This window comes from Mytilus californianus, unplaced genomic scaffold (genome assembly GCF_021869535.1).
Source record: "Mytilus californianus isolate M0D057914Y unplaced genomic scaffold, xbMytCali1.0.p SCAF_17, whole genome shotgun sequence".
Lineage (NCBI taxonomy): Eukaryota > Metazoa > Mollusca > Bivalvia > Mytilida > Mytilidae > Mytilus > Mytilus californianus.
The window spans coordinates 4191502-4213729 of record NW_026262659.1 but is presented as its reverse complement, the minus strand read 5'-3'; the positions used below and the strand labels follow the sequence as shown (position 1 = coordinate 4213729).

Below are 22228 nucleotides of genomic sequence, written 5' to 3'. Positions count from 1 at the left end.
TTGTTTGTCTGCATAAGCAATGCAACATCAAGACAAGGAATGTATCTACACGTTAATTTTCAGTTTTCATAATATTCCCAGATAGAATTCAATTTTATATACAACACTATCCAGAAATTAAAGTATATTTTGAATTCATGTTTTGCACATTGGAAATATTTTGAATAATGATATTCTCATTATTATCTTTGTATGTTTTCAGCAAATATTGGCAGGTGCTTTGAGAGTTGCAGATAAAGTTGAATGTCAGAAAACATCAGTATTAGTTCATTGTAGTGATGGATGGGATAGAACAGCTCAGGTATGTATCAACTCTCCTTGTTAATTCTGTCATACAGGTTCAATCTCAGTTATATAAAATCATGGTAAAGATAAGATTATTTTAAATACTATTATGTCATATGATTAAATACATGAATATGTTTTACATTGTATGCTAAGGTACAAAGAAAAAAATCTTGAATTGGCAAGAAAACCTGTTTGAAGATTTAAAATACTGAAATACACATTTAAACAGTTCTTAATTAGCATCTTTGGACAATTTGTCACATCCCTATAACATAATTTTAATTTGCATAATGTTATTTACTCTTATTTCAGTTGACATGTTTAGCCATGTTAATGCTAGATCCTTACTACAGAACAATAAGGGGATTTGAAGTTCTTATAGAAAAAGAATGGTTGAGTTTTGGTCATAAATTTGCACAGGTTTGTTATTGTACAGTTTATATAGAATAAAACAAAATATGGATAACAGAATCGCTAAAAGACCCACAGTAAAACAAACTACACCCCACCAACAACCGACTCCAAAAACCAGACCAACAACCCACAGTACAACAAACTACACCCCACCAACAACCGACTCCAAAAACCAGACAAACAACCCACAGTACAACAAACTACACCCTACCAACAACCGACTCCAAAAACCAGACCAACAACCCACAGTACAACAAACTACACCCCACCAACTACCGACTCCAAAAACCTGACAAACAACCCACAGTACAACAAACTACACCCCACCAACAACCGACTCCAAAAACCAGACCAACGACCCACAGTACAACAAACTACACCCTACCAACTACCGACTCAAAAATATAAGACAAACTACAATAAGGGGTCATCATCAAACTTTTCACCTCAAACTATATGGAAAGCATTTGTTTGAACTAAATATAGGAGTTGCGTATCAACTGATGAGAACTGAAATCAACACCATGTATGGGTTAAGCTCGTTGTTGAAGACCGTAAGGTGATCTGTAGTTGTTGACATCCGTGTCTATGGTAGAATCTGAAATGAAATCCTTTGTTAGCTTTGTATTAAATATATGCTGTGTTTTAATAAGCAAATAATATATTTGACACATGCTAACAACTTACTGTTTATTTTTTTTCAATATTTATGTTCTTATGAAATATATAATTTAGCTGGTAAGATGAAATTTTATGAAATGCTCATAAAAATATCATAGATATACCCTCTGTTTGTTTTTGTCTTGCTTTGACAGAGTCAAAGGTATGCTGTTTCCGGCGTCGGCGACGGCGGCGTCAACAATGTATTAGTTTGTGATTTAATAGGTCTAGTTCATGGTGAACCACTAGTGGTAGGTCAATGATATTTGGTATGCAGTTGTATTAGCATTGGCACATCTCATTATTATGGAGATTATTTGGCCCCGCTCCCTCAGTCAAGGTCTATTGACTTTGAAACTTTGCTTAGTTTACATGTATTAGTTTGTGATTAGGTCAGTTTATGGGGAACCACTAGTGGTAGGTCAGTGATATTTGGTATGCAGTTGTATTAGAATTGGCACATCTCATTACCATGGAGATTATTTGGTCCCGCCCCTCAGTCAAGGTCTATTGACTTTGAAACTTTGCTTAGTTTACATGTATTAGTTTGTGATTAGGTCAGTTTATGGGGAACCACTAGTGATAGGTCAATGATATTTGGTATGCAGTTGTATAAGCATTGGCATATCTCATTTCCATGGAGATTATTTGGCCCCACCCCCTCATTCATGGTCTATTGACTTTGAAACTTTTGCTAAGTTTTCATGTTTTAGTTTGTGATTAGGTCAGTTTAAGATGAACCACTAATGTAAAGTCAATGATATTTGGTATGCAAATGTATTGGCATTTGCAAGTTTCATTTCCATGGAGATTACATGTACAGCAATTAGTCACGAGTTCTCAAAATTGACTGAGGAGACCATCTTTAATTTGAGAATGAACAATCCCAGTCTAATGATTAGTCTTTGATAGACATTATTCATTTAACACGAATCGAGATCTCCCCCCACCCTCCCATATTGTGTATTTAAAAAAAAAATGATATGAATATTAGGAGATGATCATGAGAAAACTGTAAACAAGATAACAACCTAGAAATAAACTATATTTTTATTGGTAATTATATCACATCTCTATTTGTTTTTAACTTTTCCAGAGATATGGTCACGGTGAAGATAAACATTCTGATGCTGACAGATCTCCAGTGTTTCTACAGTTTATAGACTGTGTATGGCAAATGACTAAACAGGTAAATAGCTGGGTTTTCTACAGTTTATAGACTGTGTATGGCAGATGAATAAACAGGTAAATAGCTGGGTTTTCTACAGTTTATAGACTGTGTATGGCAGATGACTAAACAGGTAAATAGCTGGGTTTTCTACAGTTTATAGACTGTGTATGGCAGATGACTAAACAGGTAAATATCTGGTGTTTCTACAGTTTATAGACTGTGTATGGCAGATGACCAAACAGGTAAATAGCTGGGTTTTCTACAGTTTATAGACTGTGTATGGCAGATGACTAAACAGGTAAATAGCTGGGTTTTCTACAGTTTATAGACTGTGTATGGCAGATGACTAAACAGGTAAATATCCAGTGTTTCTACAGTTTATAGACTCTGTATGGCAGATGACCAAACAGGTAAATATCTGGTGTTTCTACAGTTTATAGACTGTGTATGGCAGATGACTAAACAGGTAAATATCTGGTGTTTCTACAGTTTATAGACTTGTGTATGGCAGATGACTAAACAGGTAAATATCTGGTATTTCTACAGTTTATAGACTGTGTATGGCAGATGACTAAACAGGTAAATATCTGGTGTTTCTACAGTTTATAGACTGTGTATGGCAGATGACTAAACAGGTAAATATCTGGGTTTTCTACAGTTTATAGACTGTGTATGGCAGATGACTAAACAGGTAAAAAAACAAAACAAACTAATAAGAAAAGATATTATGTAAAATAATTTATGCAGATTAAATATCTATAAAAAATGTGTCTCTAAAAAGGTAGTCTACATATTTTATGTTTAACTGTTTGATAAATATAGATTCTAACATTGATACCAGTGGATTATCGGATTTATCCAATCGAGATAGTTAAATTTATAATTAAACTATCGAGATTGGATAAATCCAATAATCCACGAGTAACTATGTAAGAATCTGTTTCTCTAATGATTAATAAATAAATTTTCATTTTTTTGTTAAACGAAAGTCCCCTTCGAGTGCCTTCCACATTCCCCGAAGTTGTCAATTTCATTAACACCTGTTGGCATATTATGATACATCCAGTGTGCTGATAAAGGTTATGACCCCCTCATCCAATCATCTTCTGAGATCGACAACAACCACACGTTGATTAAACTTTTTTATACAATGGGTTCGGAAAGGGATAAATTTCCATAGAATTAGAGAAATTGTATTATTCCATTTGCTTGATTTTATTTCAGTTTCCCAATGCCTTTGAGTTTAATGAACACATGTTGATAACCATATTGGACCATTTATACAGCTGTTTGTTTGGAACCTTCCTGTGTAACTGTGAACAGGCCAGGATGACAGAGGTATGGTTAGATCATTTGTAACAATCGCCTCAAATCAGCTGTTACCTTTGTCTACGTGCATTTACAACACTTTTTTCAGGGCTCGACAATAACGCTTGTCCGATTGTCCGGTACCAGAGGGAAAAAGGGTCGGACAAGTAAAAACTATATCAAGCTTGTCCGACGGGACAAGTAAAATTATTCTGCAGAAAGTAAATTTTATCCAACTTTGATGAACAAAGTAATTATAAACAAAAAACAAGAAAAGAGGATGAAAACAAGACATGTTTACTTGCAATCGATAATTTAAAACTGGTTCTTTGTCAGGTACTTTTTAACAGGTAAAACGCATACTATTCTCGGAAACCAGTCTTATTGATCCGAATCAGCGATGTGCTTTGTAGATAAGGTAACTTTACAAGACAGTTCGTCACAAGCTCAGAAACGATTCGGCTCCAAGTTTAACATGTTTAATAGACAGTTTGGCACCATAGGAGACATATTTAATAGACATGATTAGTAGACAGTTTGGCAACGCAGGAGACATTTCGGGACCAAGACAAATCAGTACCTCGTTTTCCTACCTTATTCTGTTGCTTTATAATAAATAACATACCGGTAATTTTTTTAACAAAAATATTTTTTAGATAAAAATGAAAAATTATTTACCATTAAATTCACAAAATCATATTTGATCATATGTAGAAAAAAACAATACTTGCAATACGGTGACCTATAGTTGTTAATTTATGTGTCATTTGGTCTCTTGCAGAGAGTTGTCTCATTGGCAATTATACCTCATCTTTTTTTTTTATTGATTGCATTTGAATAAACTTTTTTCAACTTTTAAAAAAACCAGGATACAAATCCAATGAGTGTACATGGACAGCCCTATCAGACGGTGCCTCATGTGCAGAATCTGATGAGACATTGGCATTGATGAACTACATGTAGAACCTAAGTCCTGTGACATGACTAGATTCAGTTGTATTCGACTCATATTTTTGAATAGTATTTCAAAAGATATAAATCAAATTCTGTTCTATTGTTTTAATTCATTTTGTTCCTTGAATCAACTTAAAATGCAAAAAAGGTTATTATTAAGATTTTTTTGGACAAGTTACAATTTCATTCGGACAAGTAAGTTTTGGTATGTACTTGTCCTACTGGACAAGTTGAAAAAGAAGTTATTGTAGAGGCCTGTTTTTTTACCTCAATCCTAAAAAATCGATACCCAAGAAAATAAATGAATCCACACAAGATAATCAAAATAGATATTTGAAAGCCATGATACAATGATGGACAAGTGTCCAGACTACACAACAAGCTTGAAAATGCCTTGAATCTATTCAATTAAATTCACCAGAGAGAACCAAAAATCTGGCATCAACATGAAATCATAAATAGACCAAAAAACACTGATGAGTTTCCTGTCATTCAACAGGCACATAAACATATGTCAGGGTTAATTAGTCTTATGAGAACATTGTATGTCAGTTCATGAAGTACAGAAGCTTTCAGTAAATGATCATATCAGATTATTACATGTCATTTTTCATATCGCATGTATTATCAGCCCTAGGTTTTAATATCAGCCCAAGAGCCGCATGGCTTGAGGGCTGATATTGACCGAGGGCTGATAATACATGCGATATGAAAAATGACATGTTATGATCTTTTTATCATATGCTTCAACAATGGAGAAAAATAAAAGATTAATTTATTGATCCTTTTACGTGGTTCTCAAATAGAAGTTCAGAGAGTGAAAAGTTCATGGACGTCGGACCCCAAATGTAGTAAATTCGATATGAAATCTTTCTAGCATATGCCTAAAAAGAAAAGGAAAACAGCAGTATGATATATTTTAATATGGACGATAAAAAAATAATTCAACAATATACATAACGAACACTTTGGAAAAGTCAACAATTTTAAAGTAACTTTCTAAATTATATTTGAAACTTTTAAAAATGCAATTATTTTATCATTTGTTTTTTTTTTTTTTTCATTTTACACAATACACTTTCCAGTATCCAAATAATTGTTTTGTACCTTACTTTGTATTGTTTTTCACTGAAAACGTACAATTGAGGTGTATTTTCCAGAATTTGCAGAGTATTGCCGGAATGCCATGTGATAACGTTACGGAAAGGCATGTGATAATAATCGAAGCATGTGATAAATTTTTCATATCAGCCCGCTAAACACCATTTCGGAAAAATATGGAATTCACGTTGATTTAATGCTGTTATCATACTGTAAGAAATATATGTTATTTTCTCTAGGTATATGATAATACTATTTACTAACTTCTTTCCTATGATTTCCATTTAGTTTCCACAGAAAGTGGCTTTTAAAGTTAACAATTTATTATATACTAATTTTACGCAACAATATTATTTTGCTTTGAATGTTACAGAAACTGAAAGAGAAAACTGTGTCATTATGGTCGTTTGTGAACTGTCAGCTGGAGGAATTTACCAACCCATTGTATGCCTCTTATCTCCACAAACATGTACTGTTCCCTGTAGCTAGCATGAGGAGGTTAGAGCTGTGGACAGCATACTACTGTAGGTGGAATCCTAGAATGAGGCCACAGGTAGGGACAATCATATAACACTGATAAAAGGGGGAATGTAAGGATCATAATGCACACTGATAGAAGGACAAATTTAAGGAGTAATGAAAAACAAGGTTTTCTAGAATCAATGACTTTTGTTTAAAATAGAGATAAATTACAAAAGGCAAGAGCTGATTTTATCCAAAATGCAAAGTTTTACAGATTACATATTTACATGCCTGTGCATGATTGTTTAACATTAAAATGATATGCTGACAATATATGTCAATATTGATTAAAACATTCTACAGTTGATGTTACGTAAAACCTTATTTGCTATTTGGTATAGGTAAATGTTTTGACATCAATCTTTACAAATGATTTCAGCCCATCATTAACATTACAGTTTGAGACCCTGTCCCCACTTTTAAAAATACCTAGGTATGCTTTGTCAGCCTGTATTTTGAGAAGTTGTAAACAAAGGATGATGTTTTATCCCAAATTGTCTGATTTCTTCTTCCAAAAAAACATGACTTTATATCAAGAAAACACAAATTTCAAGAAGAACAAAGAAATGATTGCAGATTTGTTTGTCAATACATATGGAACTGGAGCTTTGAGATAACAATTTGTATGGCATATCTAATTTGTTCATATATTTATATAAACTAAAACTCAATGTGATATGGCCTCATTCTATTGAATGAAAAACTGAATAACAAACATCAATGAAGTGAAACTATGTAAACTAGATAGGTTATGGCCTTCCTATATATATAAGCTGAATAATAAAAAAGATGATCAGTACACAGGAAAGAATCACTCATGCTCATGTAAAAATAAATTGCTTCAAGTAAATAATTATTTTTTGTAACATAACAATTAATATGAATAAAAATAAACAAAAATAAAACACTTCTTTACATTGTGTGATTATTTTTATTTCTCCTGCTTCAGTACTGACACCATCTAGTTTAAGCATGATTTTGTGTGGGCGGAGCTTAAAACAACAAACATATAGTGCACAATTATAGCAGAGCCATATCTGTTGGGTTGTAAATGTATAATAAGACACCAAAATGCAGGATAAATATTGATTTCCAGTCTTAGGGAAGGCCATGTGGGTGTTCATTTGAAAATTTCTAAATGAAAATTTTGTGTTTCTAAAGCCATTTTGTGGATTTTCCTTCATCAGGAACGACGCCCTTAAAAACAAAACATGAAAAGCTAGGGATGTATAAATACTTGAATACACGAGGAGCTATATGATCAAAAGAGATAATAAATAGCCAAACCCACTTTAGGTCAACTTTACCTGAGGGAGTTGGAATCTATGTTCCTTAATAAATTCTACTTTTATTAACCGTGAATTCTCATTATATTCAGCTTAATACTGTAAATTCAGAAATTAATGCGTGAATTTATTATTGCGATTTTTGAAGAAAGGACAAAAATGCGAGATTAATTATTTCGATTTCAGGAAAATCTGCATACAGATATATATATCATCTATCAGAATGTGAGTTCTTATTATTGCGAGACTCACCGAGTCGCATTATTCGCAATAATAAAAACCTCGCAATAATTTCTGAATTTACAGTAGCATGTTCATCAAAACATATTTAGTACTTTTGCCCTTTGATTTTTTGTTATTGTTGTTTTTTTTCTGTATGAATTATTTGTATTCTTCAGGAGCCTATTCATCTTCGGAATAGAGAGTTACTGATTCTGAAGCAACAACTCACCAAAAAGGTAGAGGAGCTACAAAAGGAATTAGATCAGAAGAATATGAGAGGGCGTGGTCTAGAACAACCAAGTCCAAGACCAATTCCCAGAATATCTCAACCTGTTAATGTATAGCTGATGTGATTAAACATTATATTGACTGTCAAACAACATGAGGATTGCTATGTGTTTGGAGGAATGTATTGACTCCATTCATTGACTATTTCTGCTAAAAGGGAAAAAAAAGATATGTTTTACTAACTACTTTTATGTAATTTCATATTCTTAACCAAAAAATCCTTGAAATCAAGACATATTGCAGATAAAATAAATAATGGCATTTTATTTTTTGATACAGATTTCTGAAGCTCAAGTATCAGCTCGTCATAGCAGGCCAATATACTTGCCGATAGAGTCGGAATATAAAACAAGAATGTCATTATTCTATATTTAATTTCAATTGTACATTATCTATTTGTTCTAAAGAAATCAGAGGATTTATTGACTTATATAAATAAAAAAAAACATTTTGAACACGAGAGTGAATTTTATGGGCTCATTAGTAGTGAAAAAAATGTGCAGTTGTAATTTGATTGAAGAGAATTTATTTATTTATACTACTGATTGAGAACAATGGCCAATGATTTGTTTTTGTATGAAAATGTTTGAGAGAATGTATGTGTTACAATTATTGTATTAAACTAGATTCATGTAAACTGTTAGAAATTTATCTAGTTTTTGTGTAGTAATTAGCTTTTGAAAGCATTTGATAAATACAGTGTAACTGCCTATTTCATAAGACATATCTTAAGACAAGACAATAAAACTTAATTCTTTTTTATCTTGGTTTTTTTTTCAGAGACTATGCCAGAATTGATAATTTTATCATTTTAATAGAAAAAAGTAAATCAATGTAATTATTTGAAATTAAATTTTAAGTAGATAAACATCTATAATTCTTTATGTAATGAAAAGTGGTAAACTATGCAAAAATTAGGAACGATTTGCATTTAAATATTTAGTCTTGATAAAAACCTTTAAACATGCCCTTTCTTTGTGGAACAAATTTTATCAATGTATTATAGATGTGTTTTGTTTTTTTGTGTTGTTGGTTTGCTGTCTCATTGATAATACCCCACATATCATTTTATCATATTGCACACAATGATATAACATGGGCATGTTTAAAGGCTGCTTTCAAAATAAAATATATGATTATTATTTTCATATCTATGCAAGTTTCAGGTAGTGCAATATTGGGAAACATACAGAATTACAACAAAATAGTATTTTTTTCAGACTTTGAAACAATGATTGAGATTTATTTCAATATTAATTTCTCTTTGCATATTATTGTTTTTCTGTCACATTGATATATTCCCCTAATTTTATTTTAATCATAGAGATAAAAATTGTATGCACTGCATTGTACAAACAAGGGGAGATAACTCAACACTGATTTAATATTTTTGTTTCCAATTTTGTGACCTAATCATAACGGACCATGTAATTGTTTAACAAGACCTGAGTGTTCTAGGCAAAACAGATGCTAATTATAAGCTTCCAAAATGTACAGACATATTTTTCAACTTGTAAATTTAACTATTGTTTTTTTTTTAATATTCTATTAGTCCAAATTAATTTAGTTGCTTTGGCTTGATTTAGTTTTTAAAGCAACTGCTTTCATGCTATAGCGTATAGACATCTGGACCCAGATTAGAGACTCTGCCCAGATCAAGCCAAAGTTTTTTTAAGCAGATTCCTGGTCTGTCATTCTAATACTTTTATGTATGTTTTCTAATGAAATACATTAATTGAAACAGTTGAAAAGCATTAGTGGGTTTGAGAAGTTTCAACATCTGTTCTTGTAAATGTATTTTTTGCATTTAAAAGGACAACTGTTTGACTATCAAAGAACATAGAATTCCGAGTGAAAAAAGTGCATTTTTATACCTGCGATTTCGTTCTTGAGATGTTTCAACAAAATATTGAATATGAATGTCAGTTGTTGATTTGATATTGAACATTTGACTGAATTATCTCTTATACAGTTTTATGTTGTTTAATTCGTGTTTGTTTTTGAAAGAGGTCAAGTTGCTCTTGTTCATTCATAAAATTATCGTAAAATCACTACGCACGTTATAGTGATGTAATCTTATCTCACATTATTTGTTTTTAATTAAAAGTAGCACAGTTTACGCGTTCTGATTACTCTTACCATATTTTTAATACTTCCATGAAATAATGGGCCCTGTTAATTATTAAGGGTTTCCTTAATTGCTGTTGATACTAATAGACTCCACTCTGTAAACAAATGATATAATGACAGTGTCAAATATCATATTAACTCTAATGATTCTCTATATTTATACGTATCTAAAAATAGACAAATATAACTGACCTAGTAACTTTGTTTGCGCAAATAATTTTGCGGAACGAAACGAAACCAGAAAACACATAACAATAAGTTTGTTTTCCTTTTTTGTCATAATTCCGTAAGATTTATCGATCATCTTATGTATGAAATGGACCCGTCCAAATGTGAAAATCGCCAAGTTAAAAGTAAGAGATATTCACAAAAAATTTAGAATTTTCTTGTTTCATAGATTGAAAAACAAAGTTCGTCCATTTGAATATCAAAAACAAGAATGCACAAATGATGAAACTGATATCCTCGTCTTTCCAGTAAACGAGTCTTCTTCGTTTTTAACACAGATCTGCTAAAGTCGACGTGTTTGCAATTTTATTTCACGTTTCGAGCTTGAAGATATTATTCACCATGTTTCCTGAAAGTTGATAAAAAAGCAACGTGGAGCTGTTTTTTGTTGTTTGTGAAATGACGATTTTATTTCTTGTTTGTCAGTTATACCCCATATAACGAAATTATATGACGATGGCACATATTGTATGTTTGATGAAAAATAAAAGTCACAAAAACATTAACTTGGCAGCAATTGCTTTAACAGCCTTTAAGGCTTTAATTCTTCTAAAATTATGAATACTTTTCTACCATTTTGCCTATTGTCTAGATACATTTAATTTATTTGTATATAGGGGCTTGTGCAATATAAATGCATCATATGTGAGGAATTCTAACATAACAGAATTGTAAACTTTCTGTCAGACAATTTGAAATGCTTTAACAATTTGTGAAAAGTTATCTGTACTATTCTACTTTTGTTTTTGATTTGAATATTTTAATTGTTTGTAGCACATGTACTAAGATACATTTTAGTTTAAAAAAAGCATATAATGGTAAGCCAATGAAAACAAAAAGATTTATCATACACCCATATTTATTGGATGTGACTATACATTAACTTCCTGCTTAATTGCTGGTGACATTTCTAAATGAAACTATTTATTGAATATAATAAAAATGTTTGCATGTTTTATTAATACAAGAAGTAAAGAGTTGAATATTAATGTGTTGATGAAATAGTTGTTGGAAAAAAAGATTTGAAATATAAATGAATACTGCTAAAAATTTGTTGTTCATGTTTGTTAAAAAAGTCAAAGGTTTGGTATAAATATTTATTGGTATAATTTTTTGAAGTTGGACATAAAGGAATCAATGTTAAATTTCAAAAATGCCTGATGAAGTCTTCTTACAAATCTGTCATGCAGTGCATGACAAATAACATTCTGAAAGCATATATACATATAAATATTATTTAACACACTTGACATCATAGCATTGTCAAAGAATTCAGAAGTAAAGGTAACCCTGATATTTCCCAGTCCTGCACATCTGTTTGATATTTGATTCTTGTTTCATCTATGAATAATTTCAAGTGAATTGAAGATGAAGTTTCACCTAGGAGGATTTCTTGAATCAATATCAACCATATTATAATTAATCAAGTATCAGAAGAGGGAAAACAGTGTACTGATATTATATCTAATATCATGTGTCCAGATAAATGAGGTATGAAAATTAAAAGGTGTATTCACAAGAACTTCAAACAGAGCAAAACAAGATGACATGACATCATTTGCCTCTTCTGCCATAGATGATCATCATTTTACTCCAAATATAAAAGTAAGAAGATGTGGTATGCCTTCAACAATGAGCAAAACCCATACAGCATTCAGCTATAAAAGGCCCTGAAATGACAAATGTAAAATAACTCAAACGAGAAGTCTATGTCAAGTATCACAAATTTCACCAACCTACTCATGAAATTATATTGATGGTAATTGCAATGTCAGATCTGTGACTTGACTAATATCTCTGACCTGCTTAATATCTTGGTAATTTTAGGCATCTCTGTATAAAAATAGAAAGATATGGTATGATTGCCAATAAGAAAACTTTCCACCAAATGACAGTCGATCACTTTTAAACATGAAATTAATTTATTCAGAGAATTTGATGTTGTCCAGCTAATCTTTGATATATTAAAATTAGAAGATGTGGTATGAATTCCAATGAGACAACTTTCCACGAAAGTTCAAATGAAGTGGATGTAAGCAATTATAGGCAACTATACAGCCTTCAACAATGAGAAAAAAACCATTGAAAAATTAATGATATGCACATTTTCTACTCTTGGATAGATTTGGGGTCAGTTTTGTTGGGGTTCATGGTCCCTGATCTAGTTTTCTGTGGGTGTTATTCTTTTACTTTTTAATGGTTTTTAATATCCTTTTGATATCTTTTTATAAAGACTATTTTCTGTTGTTGAAATCTAGATGTTTGATTTTTGTGTTTGTTGGGTTGACATTTAATTGTTCCTACATATCCTTTTATTAATTTAAAAAAAAAAAAGATTTACAACCACCATATATATTTAAAGCTACATCATCCTGAAGACCATTTTCACCACTGTCAGAATATTTTAACATTTAATTGATCAAAATCAGGAAGTTATAAAAAGTTGAGTTGTTTTACAAGTATCTTGATGAGAAAGAATTGTCTGAATTTATACATTTTATGATGAGATTTTAAGATATGAACATCATGGATAACATATATTATGATGTAATGTAAACTGAAAGGTAAGTGAAATTTGACATTACATAACTTCTTGATCCAAAGTATGTGAGGTTGCTAGGATCTAACCATAAAAAAGTTGAAGGACAATTGTACGAAACCTTCTTTTGACATAATTATGTATTTTAAGTGAATTTGAAAACTGCTTACTATCAAGGTTGCTAATTGTATCATAAGTATTCTAAACATCTTAAAAAGAATGTTATTATTTTCTCATCACTTGGCGTCAGTTGTTGTCATCTTCTTGTCGTCTTCGTTTATTAACTTTTACAAAAATCTTCTCTGAAACTACTGGGCTAAATTTTAGCAAACTTGGCCACAATCATTATTGGTGTATACTGTTTAAAAAGTGTCTGATGGCCTTGCCTGCCAACCAAGATGGCCTTACATGGCTAAGAATAGAAGATGGGGGTAAACTGCAAGTTTTGTTAATTATCTTAAAAACCCCTATGAATAGAGAAAATCTGACATGATCAGAATTGTTCAGACTAACTTTTTTTTTACCAAACAGCTTTCTATTGCTATTCATTATGTCTAAATTCAATGAAATTAAACTTAATATGGGATATATGTTATTTTATACTCCTGATCACCCAACCAGACTTTTAAAATAGCAAAGTGAATTGTAAGCATATATTTTTAATTCTATATACAGATTCAGATTCAATATTTAATAAAGTCTCACCACTTGTTTAACATAAAACATTCAAATACACATATTAACATATAAAACATAGCGTATAACATAAAACATTCAAATACACATATTAACATATAAAACATAGCGTATAACATAAAACATTCAAATACACATATAAACATTTAAAACATAGCGTATAACATAAAACATTCAAATAAACATATTAACATATAAAACATAGCGTATAACATAAAACATTCAAATACACATATTAACATATAAAACATAGCGTATAACATAAAACATTCAAATACACATATTAACATATAAAACATAGCGTATAACATAACACATTCAAATACATATATAAAACATACTGTATATTAAAACTTATTAAACAGTAAAATATCTATAGCTTAACAAGTGCCATTTTATTGAGAATTATGAGAGACTATTACATGAATAATTATTTGCAATATTATACATGTAAATTGTCCTGTGTTTATATTGAAATATTTCCTCCCATAATTATGCTAGGATAATAGACGTTGATAATATTTAAAGAAAACTTAAAGTAAAGCTGCACCCGTATTTGATTTTGATAAAACCGAGACGTTATCATTTAATGACATATATATGATGGTAAATAACGCCATAGTAAACACTGGCCATTTATTGCCTCTTCATATTCAAGTTTTATTGAAATGATAAATATTTTTCACAAAATTACAAACCTAAAAGACTTCAAGTACTTTTGTTACTTACTTATTTGATAAAATTTTAAAATAATAATAAAAATATTTTCCCCCCAATTTACTGATATTGAGTCTGTCTTTTAAACGTGCAAGTCATTTTTTCTATAGAAAGTCGACATATTTTCGAAAAGACATTATATATTTGCCTGATAAACTATACACCCACATGCAGTGCCATAAATTATTTCACAACTGTCTTTGTAGTTTATTAAGTCATAACCTGTACCATGTACAATATCTTAAACATAAATTTGGAAGATTCCGTAACATTACCTTTCCATTTAATTTAAACTTTAAGGAAGACTGCTTGGAGATAACTTTAAAAATGGAATTCTTAAAACAAAAGAACGGAAAGGTTGTATTTGTTTGGATTATAATGGTTTTATATAGTATACACAGCTCATGTGCGGCTACAACAACATCAATTACAACTACAGAAACGGCTACAACGGCAACAGAAGTGGCTACTATTACAACAGAAGAGCCAACAACTACAAAACAATCGGAGACAACTACAAACATTACGACAACAGCTCCAACAACAATTAGTTCTATGCAGACAACAAGTACCGAACCGACAACAAAAATGAATACAACGATGGACACGACATTGACAACTACTGGAACTACAAATCTAACCGAAGATACGACGACGCCTACAACGACACCCGTCCCTGCCAGTAATTCTACAGATACCTCTACAGCAAGTGCTTCACAACAAGGAGCTGGTCCTTCAGAGGGTAATGTAGCTATTGGAGCAGTAATAGCTATAGCTGTGTGTTTAGTTATTATCATATTAATCGTGTTATTAGCAAGAATTGAGAATAATTTGAATGGTACGGCAAAATCTAGAAAACTTTCAATATTTGATGTAAACAGGAGATCGGACAATAGTCTTCTTATACGTGAAGGTGCTACAGCTTTCTGATAAATGGATAAATTTGGCGACATTATGGAAATAATTACATGTTTCCATATTAAACTGATATTCTGATATTCTGATATTCGTTTCTTACAATTTCATATGAATCAACTATATGAAAGGACAAATGTAGATAACTACGCGACGTTTGCATTACATTATCAATTACACCATCGATAAATGATGGAAATATTGTCATGCATTCATTGGCGACAACATTTCTTTCGTGAACATTTGGTAAAACAGAACACACGAATCTTAAAGACGCGTGAAATTTCTTGGACAAGTAGGACGTGAACATTTAAGTCATTTTAATTATTGATAGCTATATGATTTATGTTTAATTATCTAGACTTTATTCTCAACTTATAGCCTGTTGTCTCATCCCATTGATGTGACGCCAGATCTCCATTAAGTCATATGTATACAGCATTTACAGTTGGGTTGTTTTTTTCAAACGTTTACACAAAATCGCATTTATTCACTAAGATGCTTCTACTGTGTTTTTATTGAAATTTTATTTGTAAATAGAAATGCATCTATTGTAAGTGTTTAAATGTTAAGAGTAATATATATTGGTTTATATTCCCCTGGGTTTATTTTATAAGCATGACCATTTTATAAAAAAAAAAACATTTATTTCATTTTTTTTATTAAACTACACAGCCACGCTATGTATACATGTACGTATGTGTACTTTGACTTTCTCCAACACGTCACATTATAAATGCTTCTTAGTAACTTAAACTGTAATTTTGTTTTGATTTGTCAAATTTCAGTAGTTATCTAATATTGAATAGACAGGAAATTTCAAATCAAAGCTATCTTACTTTCAACGTTAAATCTTAACATTGTCATTTATTGATTGAAAGGGTTTCTTAGTGTCCATTGATGGAAAGAACAAAATTCAAATAACTAGTTATAATTTTGCAATAAATTTTAAATTACCTTTCAAAAACAATGTATATGGATATAAGTGTGACTTTTGTAGTTTTTATTAAAATCTGTTTAGCATTATAGTATTTGAATGCATTCCTATACCATACATTGTGGATCAAGGGGATGTTCCTGGGGTTGGAACTCTCCCCCCTTTTTCGGGTTTGGTTTTAAAAATGTGAACGTTTTATGGTGTTCCGGGAGTTGGAACCCCTTTTTCAAAATGGCTTGATCCGCGCCTACCATAGTTGTTGTATAAGAGAATGAAGTTCTCCTACGAATTGTGTTATCAACATTTTTCAAGATCATTCATACACCGTATAATCAATATCACTGATGCATACATAGAAGAATATTCTAATCAAATCATGAAATAAATTAATATTTTTCGAAAATATGAGGTTATCTTTAGTCATGTTACATTTGCTATCAATTTCAAATAACACAAACATATACTACTGATTTAAGTTCATACATCTCCCGTCTCTTCAATACTATCCGGTCCAAAAGTATTGGAAACAAACAATACAAACGTGCATGAAAAGGGAAGGATCCGGCTAAACATGTATTATGTATTTTATTTTGTTTGTATTTTTGTCTTTTCTATTTGTATTAATAGTTTTTGAAGGCCTCATGGAAGATTAACATGTCATTGTTAAATGTGTTTCCATCGTAAATTAAAGAATTTTTATTATTATTTATTTATTATTTATTATTATGAAAAAATCTAACCGTCCAAGTACATACAATTTGGCTACTAATATTATAATCTGCCCATAACCTTGTTCCTACTAAATTTTAAAAATGCAAATCGAGCGAAACAAATTTGTTATACAAACGTATGATATCTTTTAACGAGTAAATATGCTTCTAGAATAATTCAAATGCATCTTTCCAATTGTTTTGGACTTGAGGGATACCACAGATAGTTGAAATGATAGGTAAAATCTTTTATTCAATTTTTATACGAGACATTCGAGTCAATTATTTTTTTTCTTTTAAGAAAACAATTTCAAACTGCTGATATATAAAGCAAAGGAATATTTCGAAAAAAATCCACAATAAAGGTACATTCATTAATAAAAAGTAAGCATCTGATGTTGAATGGGCGTAATTCAAATATTTATATATAGAGTGGGTTTTATAATTATCAAAAAATATACAAATTTCAAAAAGCTGATTTATATAACATTGTGTGCTTTTTAAAATCAAGAAATTTAAGGTATATAAGTATTAAGTTTTACCTGAAGCAGAAGAAAAACTCAATGTTTGAACAATTTATCCTTTTTTTGTCCTCACTAAACTATGTCAGTGCTATTTCATTCCATCCATTGAAATGATCATTACCTATGTTATACATTCCTTTTATTAACCTAGTTAACGCTTCATTATAAAAAGCGAATTTTTATTAAGGTTTTAATATTACAATAGGAAAGGATAATTTTGTAAGGTCACGTGAAAGTGTTCTAAATTGGTCAGACAATACTTGGTCATGTTTTACGAACATTTAAAACCCTCGTCTACGCCTTGGGCTTTAAATCTTCATCAAACATGACCAAGTATTGTCTAACCTATACTTGAAGGCCGTACGGTTGCCTATGATTGTTTACATTCACTTTATTTGAACTTTGGTGCATAGTTGTCTCATTGGCAATCATCCCACATCCCCTTATTTTTATAAAGGACCAGGATGTTCACAAAATAAGGTAACCACACGGCCTTTAACAAATAGCAAAACTTTGACTACATAGTTAGCTATAAAAAAGCAACTGCGTGATAAAATGTGAAACAATCATAAAGAGGAAACCAACGACGGAGATATGCTTAATCAATAAACCAAAAAATAAATATATAGCAGACAGCTCCCAGCAACAACCACTGAACTACAGGCTCCTGACTTGGGACAGTTGCAAACAAAAATGTTTCGGGGGTTAAACATGACACTTTTTATTATGTTTATCCCACTTCATTTGAACTTTTGTCGATAGTTGTCTCATTGGCAATCATACCACATCTTCCTATTTTTATATTGTAAGCGCTGAACTCACCCTCTCCTATGTAATCAGGAACAGTGGTGTTCATCATAGGAACACACTGAAAACATCAGCTGGAAAAGACTTGATTTATCAGATCGACACAAGGCGCATCAAATACTTAACAAATATATAAACAATAGAATAGAAAAAAAAATTTTAAAAAAGTATTAGAGTACTCACAGTTACTGAAATCTAGTTCTTGAAGACAAATTTCAATTAATGCATCAAACAATTTTTCCCGAAGTCTTACCGTACTTAATCTTAATGATAAAACGTTTCCAAGTTGGAACCCTCAATTTCTATTAAGCAGAATGCCAGTAGTGCCTGCATATGCGGGATTTTCTCACCGTGTTGAAGACCCATTGGTGGTTTTGGGCTGTTTTCTGCTCTTTGATCGAGTTGTGGTCTCTGTGACACATTACCCGTTTCCATTCTCAATTTTGACTTGGACATGTAAATCTTGATTTGAAAATAATACACCATTTAACTGCTGAAATATGCAATTTTTATATTTCTGCCACTTGTCATACAACACATATACAGCAAGAACAAACACGAGTACGTTAGGAGGTAGAATTGTCGATATTTTTTCATGTGCATTGTGAACATGGTATCGTCTTCATATACATGTAGTATTTGCTGCCGATTGTTAATGCATCAACCAATTAACCCCATACGTTTGTAAAGCAAAAAAAATCTAAAAGCGAGATAACTCAATTAAGCTTTTCCAACAGTTAAACAATAGTTTTTTACAAGTAACTTAACGCATAAATATTTGTCATTAAGTCTAGGCGACAATGAAGTGTTATCTAAATATGCACAGTGACATCAATCAAACGATATTACTTCCGCGTTCCTTTTATAAACGAATAAGTATGGATTTTTATCAAATTTCAATGTAATCTCATGAGGCCTCATAAAGGATTTTTAAATTATTCAATGTCATTAGTAATTTACGGTTTAAATTTGTAAGATATTTGATTAGAAATGGAAATAAAACATAAAGAAATCTTTCGATCAGTACTGAAATCTGTTCGAAGCCGAAGCAAAGTAAAACATAATTGAGTAGATCGGTAATTTCTATTACCCACTTGTAATTATTATCAAAGATTGTTCAAACATTGATTATGAAATTCAGTTGAACTATTGAGGTAAATATTAAGTGAAATGTTTAAAACACTATAGAAAGATCGATTCGATTCCAAGAAGAAAGATTGATTCATCGAAAGGAAAATGTCGAAGCAGAAGATTCGTTTAGTGCTCGCTATTCTATTAACTTTTGGAGGACAATGTTATTGTAATACAACAGAGGCGACTTCTCAAACTTCGAGACAATTTAGTACAACTACTGACTCTCTTTCTGTAAGTACAAACAAAGAGTCTACTACAAATGGTAACACTGTTTCCGGTAGTGAACATCCAAGTACCAATGTCAGTGCTACATTATTATCTACCAATCCTAGTACTGCTTCTACCGAGGTCGTAAGTACCAAAGTAACTACAGACTTTCTATCTAGCACCGAAGGTAGTATATCTTCATCAAAATCGTCAACCAACTCGTCTTCCACGACTTCAGGTGCGGTCAAAAATGAAACTACCATCGGTATTAACACGTCTTCTTCGAATGCACCAAGTACCATTAATACAACAACCACTGGGAGTACGACAACAACAAGACAACAGCAGACAACAAGTCAACCAATCACAACCAAACCAACTACCACAGGTAAAGCAAACAACATAAGTGGCCCAAGTAAAAATAAAGGCGAACCTATGTCATTAGAGGAGAAACAGAGGAGAAATGGTATAGTGTCCGCCAGTATCTGCGTAGGTAGTCTAGTCCTCATTGGAATTGCATATTTGTCTAGTTTTGTTGACAAACCTTCGGAAAAGGTGCCGAAATTGCCAAAGAACAAATACAATCGAGAAGAAACAAATTATAAATCTCAAACAAAGCCAGCAGGTACGAAGAAAATAAGTTTTGACAACGAATTTTCTATTCAGGAAACACCAACAACATCGAGTCATCTAACAAACTTAAAATCTCCTATCAAAACGGACATAATCGAATCTCCAATCAAAACGGACCTAATCGAATCTCCAATCAAAACGGACCAAATCGAATTACATTCAGTAGAAAATGACGAGAAAAACATTCAAAATGAAAACCGTCGAAGAACTGGATGGGATGTTCTTTCTAAAGATCCATCATATTTTGATAACTATCAGCCAAAACATACAACTACACAAGCAGAAGTCAATGAAATGTGAATAATTATTTTCCTGTGTTTAAATATTATGTTTTCTGTCATAGAAAGAGACTAGCGGATTTTTATTTTCATATTGTTTAACAGGTGTATCTTATAAAAATTTTGTAATTTAAAATAATACAGAAAGGCAACTTTTTATATGATCTTTGGTTTCTATTTATAGTAAAATATGTGTAACATGGTGTTATCACAAACTTTCTTATCTTATGAAAAGTTATCATTTTGTAGTCTGACATCGACACAAGGTTATCAATTACACGTATAGGTAAATCTTAAATATTATTGATTATTTTATCGGTTTAATTTTCTATTAAAATTTTATATTAATCCATTATAACTGTGAATGTACGAATTGAATGCAGAGATTTCGTTAAGAGCGACAAGTAAAACAAATTCTCAAAAACTTATTTTTACTGTTTATTCTTATAATGTGATCATCACTGGCGTTACATCTCCATCCAGGGTTAGGGGAGGGTTGAGCGCTCACAAACATTTAATCCCGCCATATTATATATGACGTGCGTGTCCCTGTACGTGGTTGTCGTTGGTTGCTTTCTGTCATATTTGTTTTTCGATTGAATTGTTTGTCATGTTGTTGCCTATTTATAGCTAACTATACAGTTGTGGATCTTATTGATGGTGCCCTATACAATAGTTGGTTATAGCCATGCCATTTGGTCTATTTTCAAGTAAGAAGCGCTTTGTGAAAACTATGCTACTTCAACTGATTCTATATTGCCCAGTACTAACCCAATATAACTGATTCTATATTGCCCAGTACTAGCCCAATATAACTGATTCTATATTGCCCGGTACTAACCCAATATAACTGATTCTATATTGCCCAGTACTAACCCAATAGGCATTTGATCTCCTGTTTTGCACGCATCACCCACCATGCGAATCCAGACGAATCTCACGATGGTTAATCAGACTCCAAGAAAGTAATATAAAGTCGGTATAGTAGCTCTGTTTATTTTAGAACCAACCATTCATCTTTTGTGGAGGAACACAAATAGCTGTTTCCACTGACACAAAAGATGTATGGTTGGTGCCTTACATATGGTTAATGTATGAATGAGTAATTGATACGAACAGTTTATGTTTTGTGTAGTGTTTTGTTGAAAGTTTTTTTTTGTTGTCATTTATCAATTTGGCCACGATGTCTGTTTTTCTTCAATTTTAGTTTTTGATTACCACCTATTTTTGGTTATTGATTACACCCACTTTATCGTCAATTTATTGTTTGACAAATTGTTTTCTTGATCCCCTTGATCTGGTCATTCGTTTTATAAACTGTTCTCTCTATTGAATTCGTATTATACAAGCTTAATTAGTATTCTGCGCCAAAGGTCCGATTAGGTATTGCCATCATTTTGCGTCTGCATTTGTCTGACATCGCTAAAATTCGTCTCCACTGAAATTACGGAATGGATTGAGACCAAACTGGATTACCATCGTTATACGGGTATCGTCTTTAAAAATCCTTCGATTATATTCCTTGATCAGCGTTGGGATGATCAACAGGTCAAAATCTA

General features: G+C 31.5%; 2 protein-coding genes across 2 annotated transcripts in view; both read left to right on the top strand.

Moving 5' to 3' along the window:
- Positions 1–10333, top strand: part of LOC127726254 (myotubularin-related protein 2-like) — a 43906-nt gene extending 33573 nt beyond the window's left edge. The window contains exons 12-17 of the mRNA XM_052233557.1: positions 203–301; positions 601–708; positions 2459–2551; positions 3758–3871; positions 6270–6449; positions 8103–10333. Coding sequence (XP_052089517.1) covers positions 203–301; positions 601–708; positions 2459–2551; positions 3758–3871; positions 6270–6449; positions 8103–8270 — 762 coding nt within the window. The 3' untranslated portion in view covers positions 8271–10333. The remainder of the gene's footprint in view (positions 1–202; positions 302–600; positions 709–2458; positions 2552–3757; positions 3872–6269; positions 6450–8102) is intronic.
- A 9095-nt stretch (positions 10334–19428) lies between these two features.
- Positions 19429–20967, top strand: LOC127726435 (uncharacterized). The gene has a single exon (XM_052233813.1). It carries the CDS (start codon positions 19654–19656, stop codon positions 20689–20691), a length of 1038 nt encoding a protein of 345 aa, XP_052089773.1. The 5' UTR covers positions 19429–19653; the 3' UTR covers positions 20692–20967.
- Positions 20968–22228: the final 1261 nt, after the last annotated feature.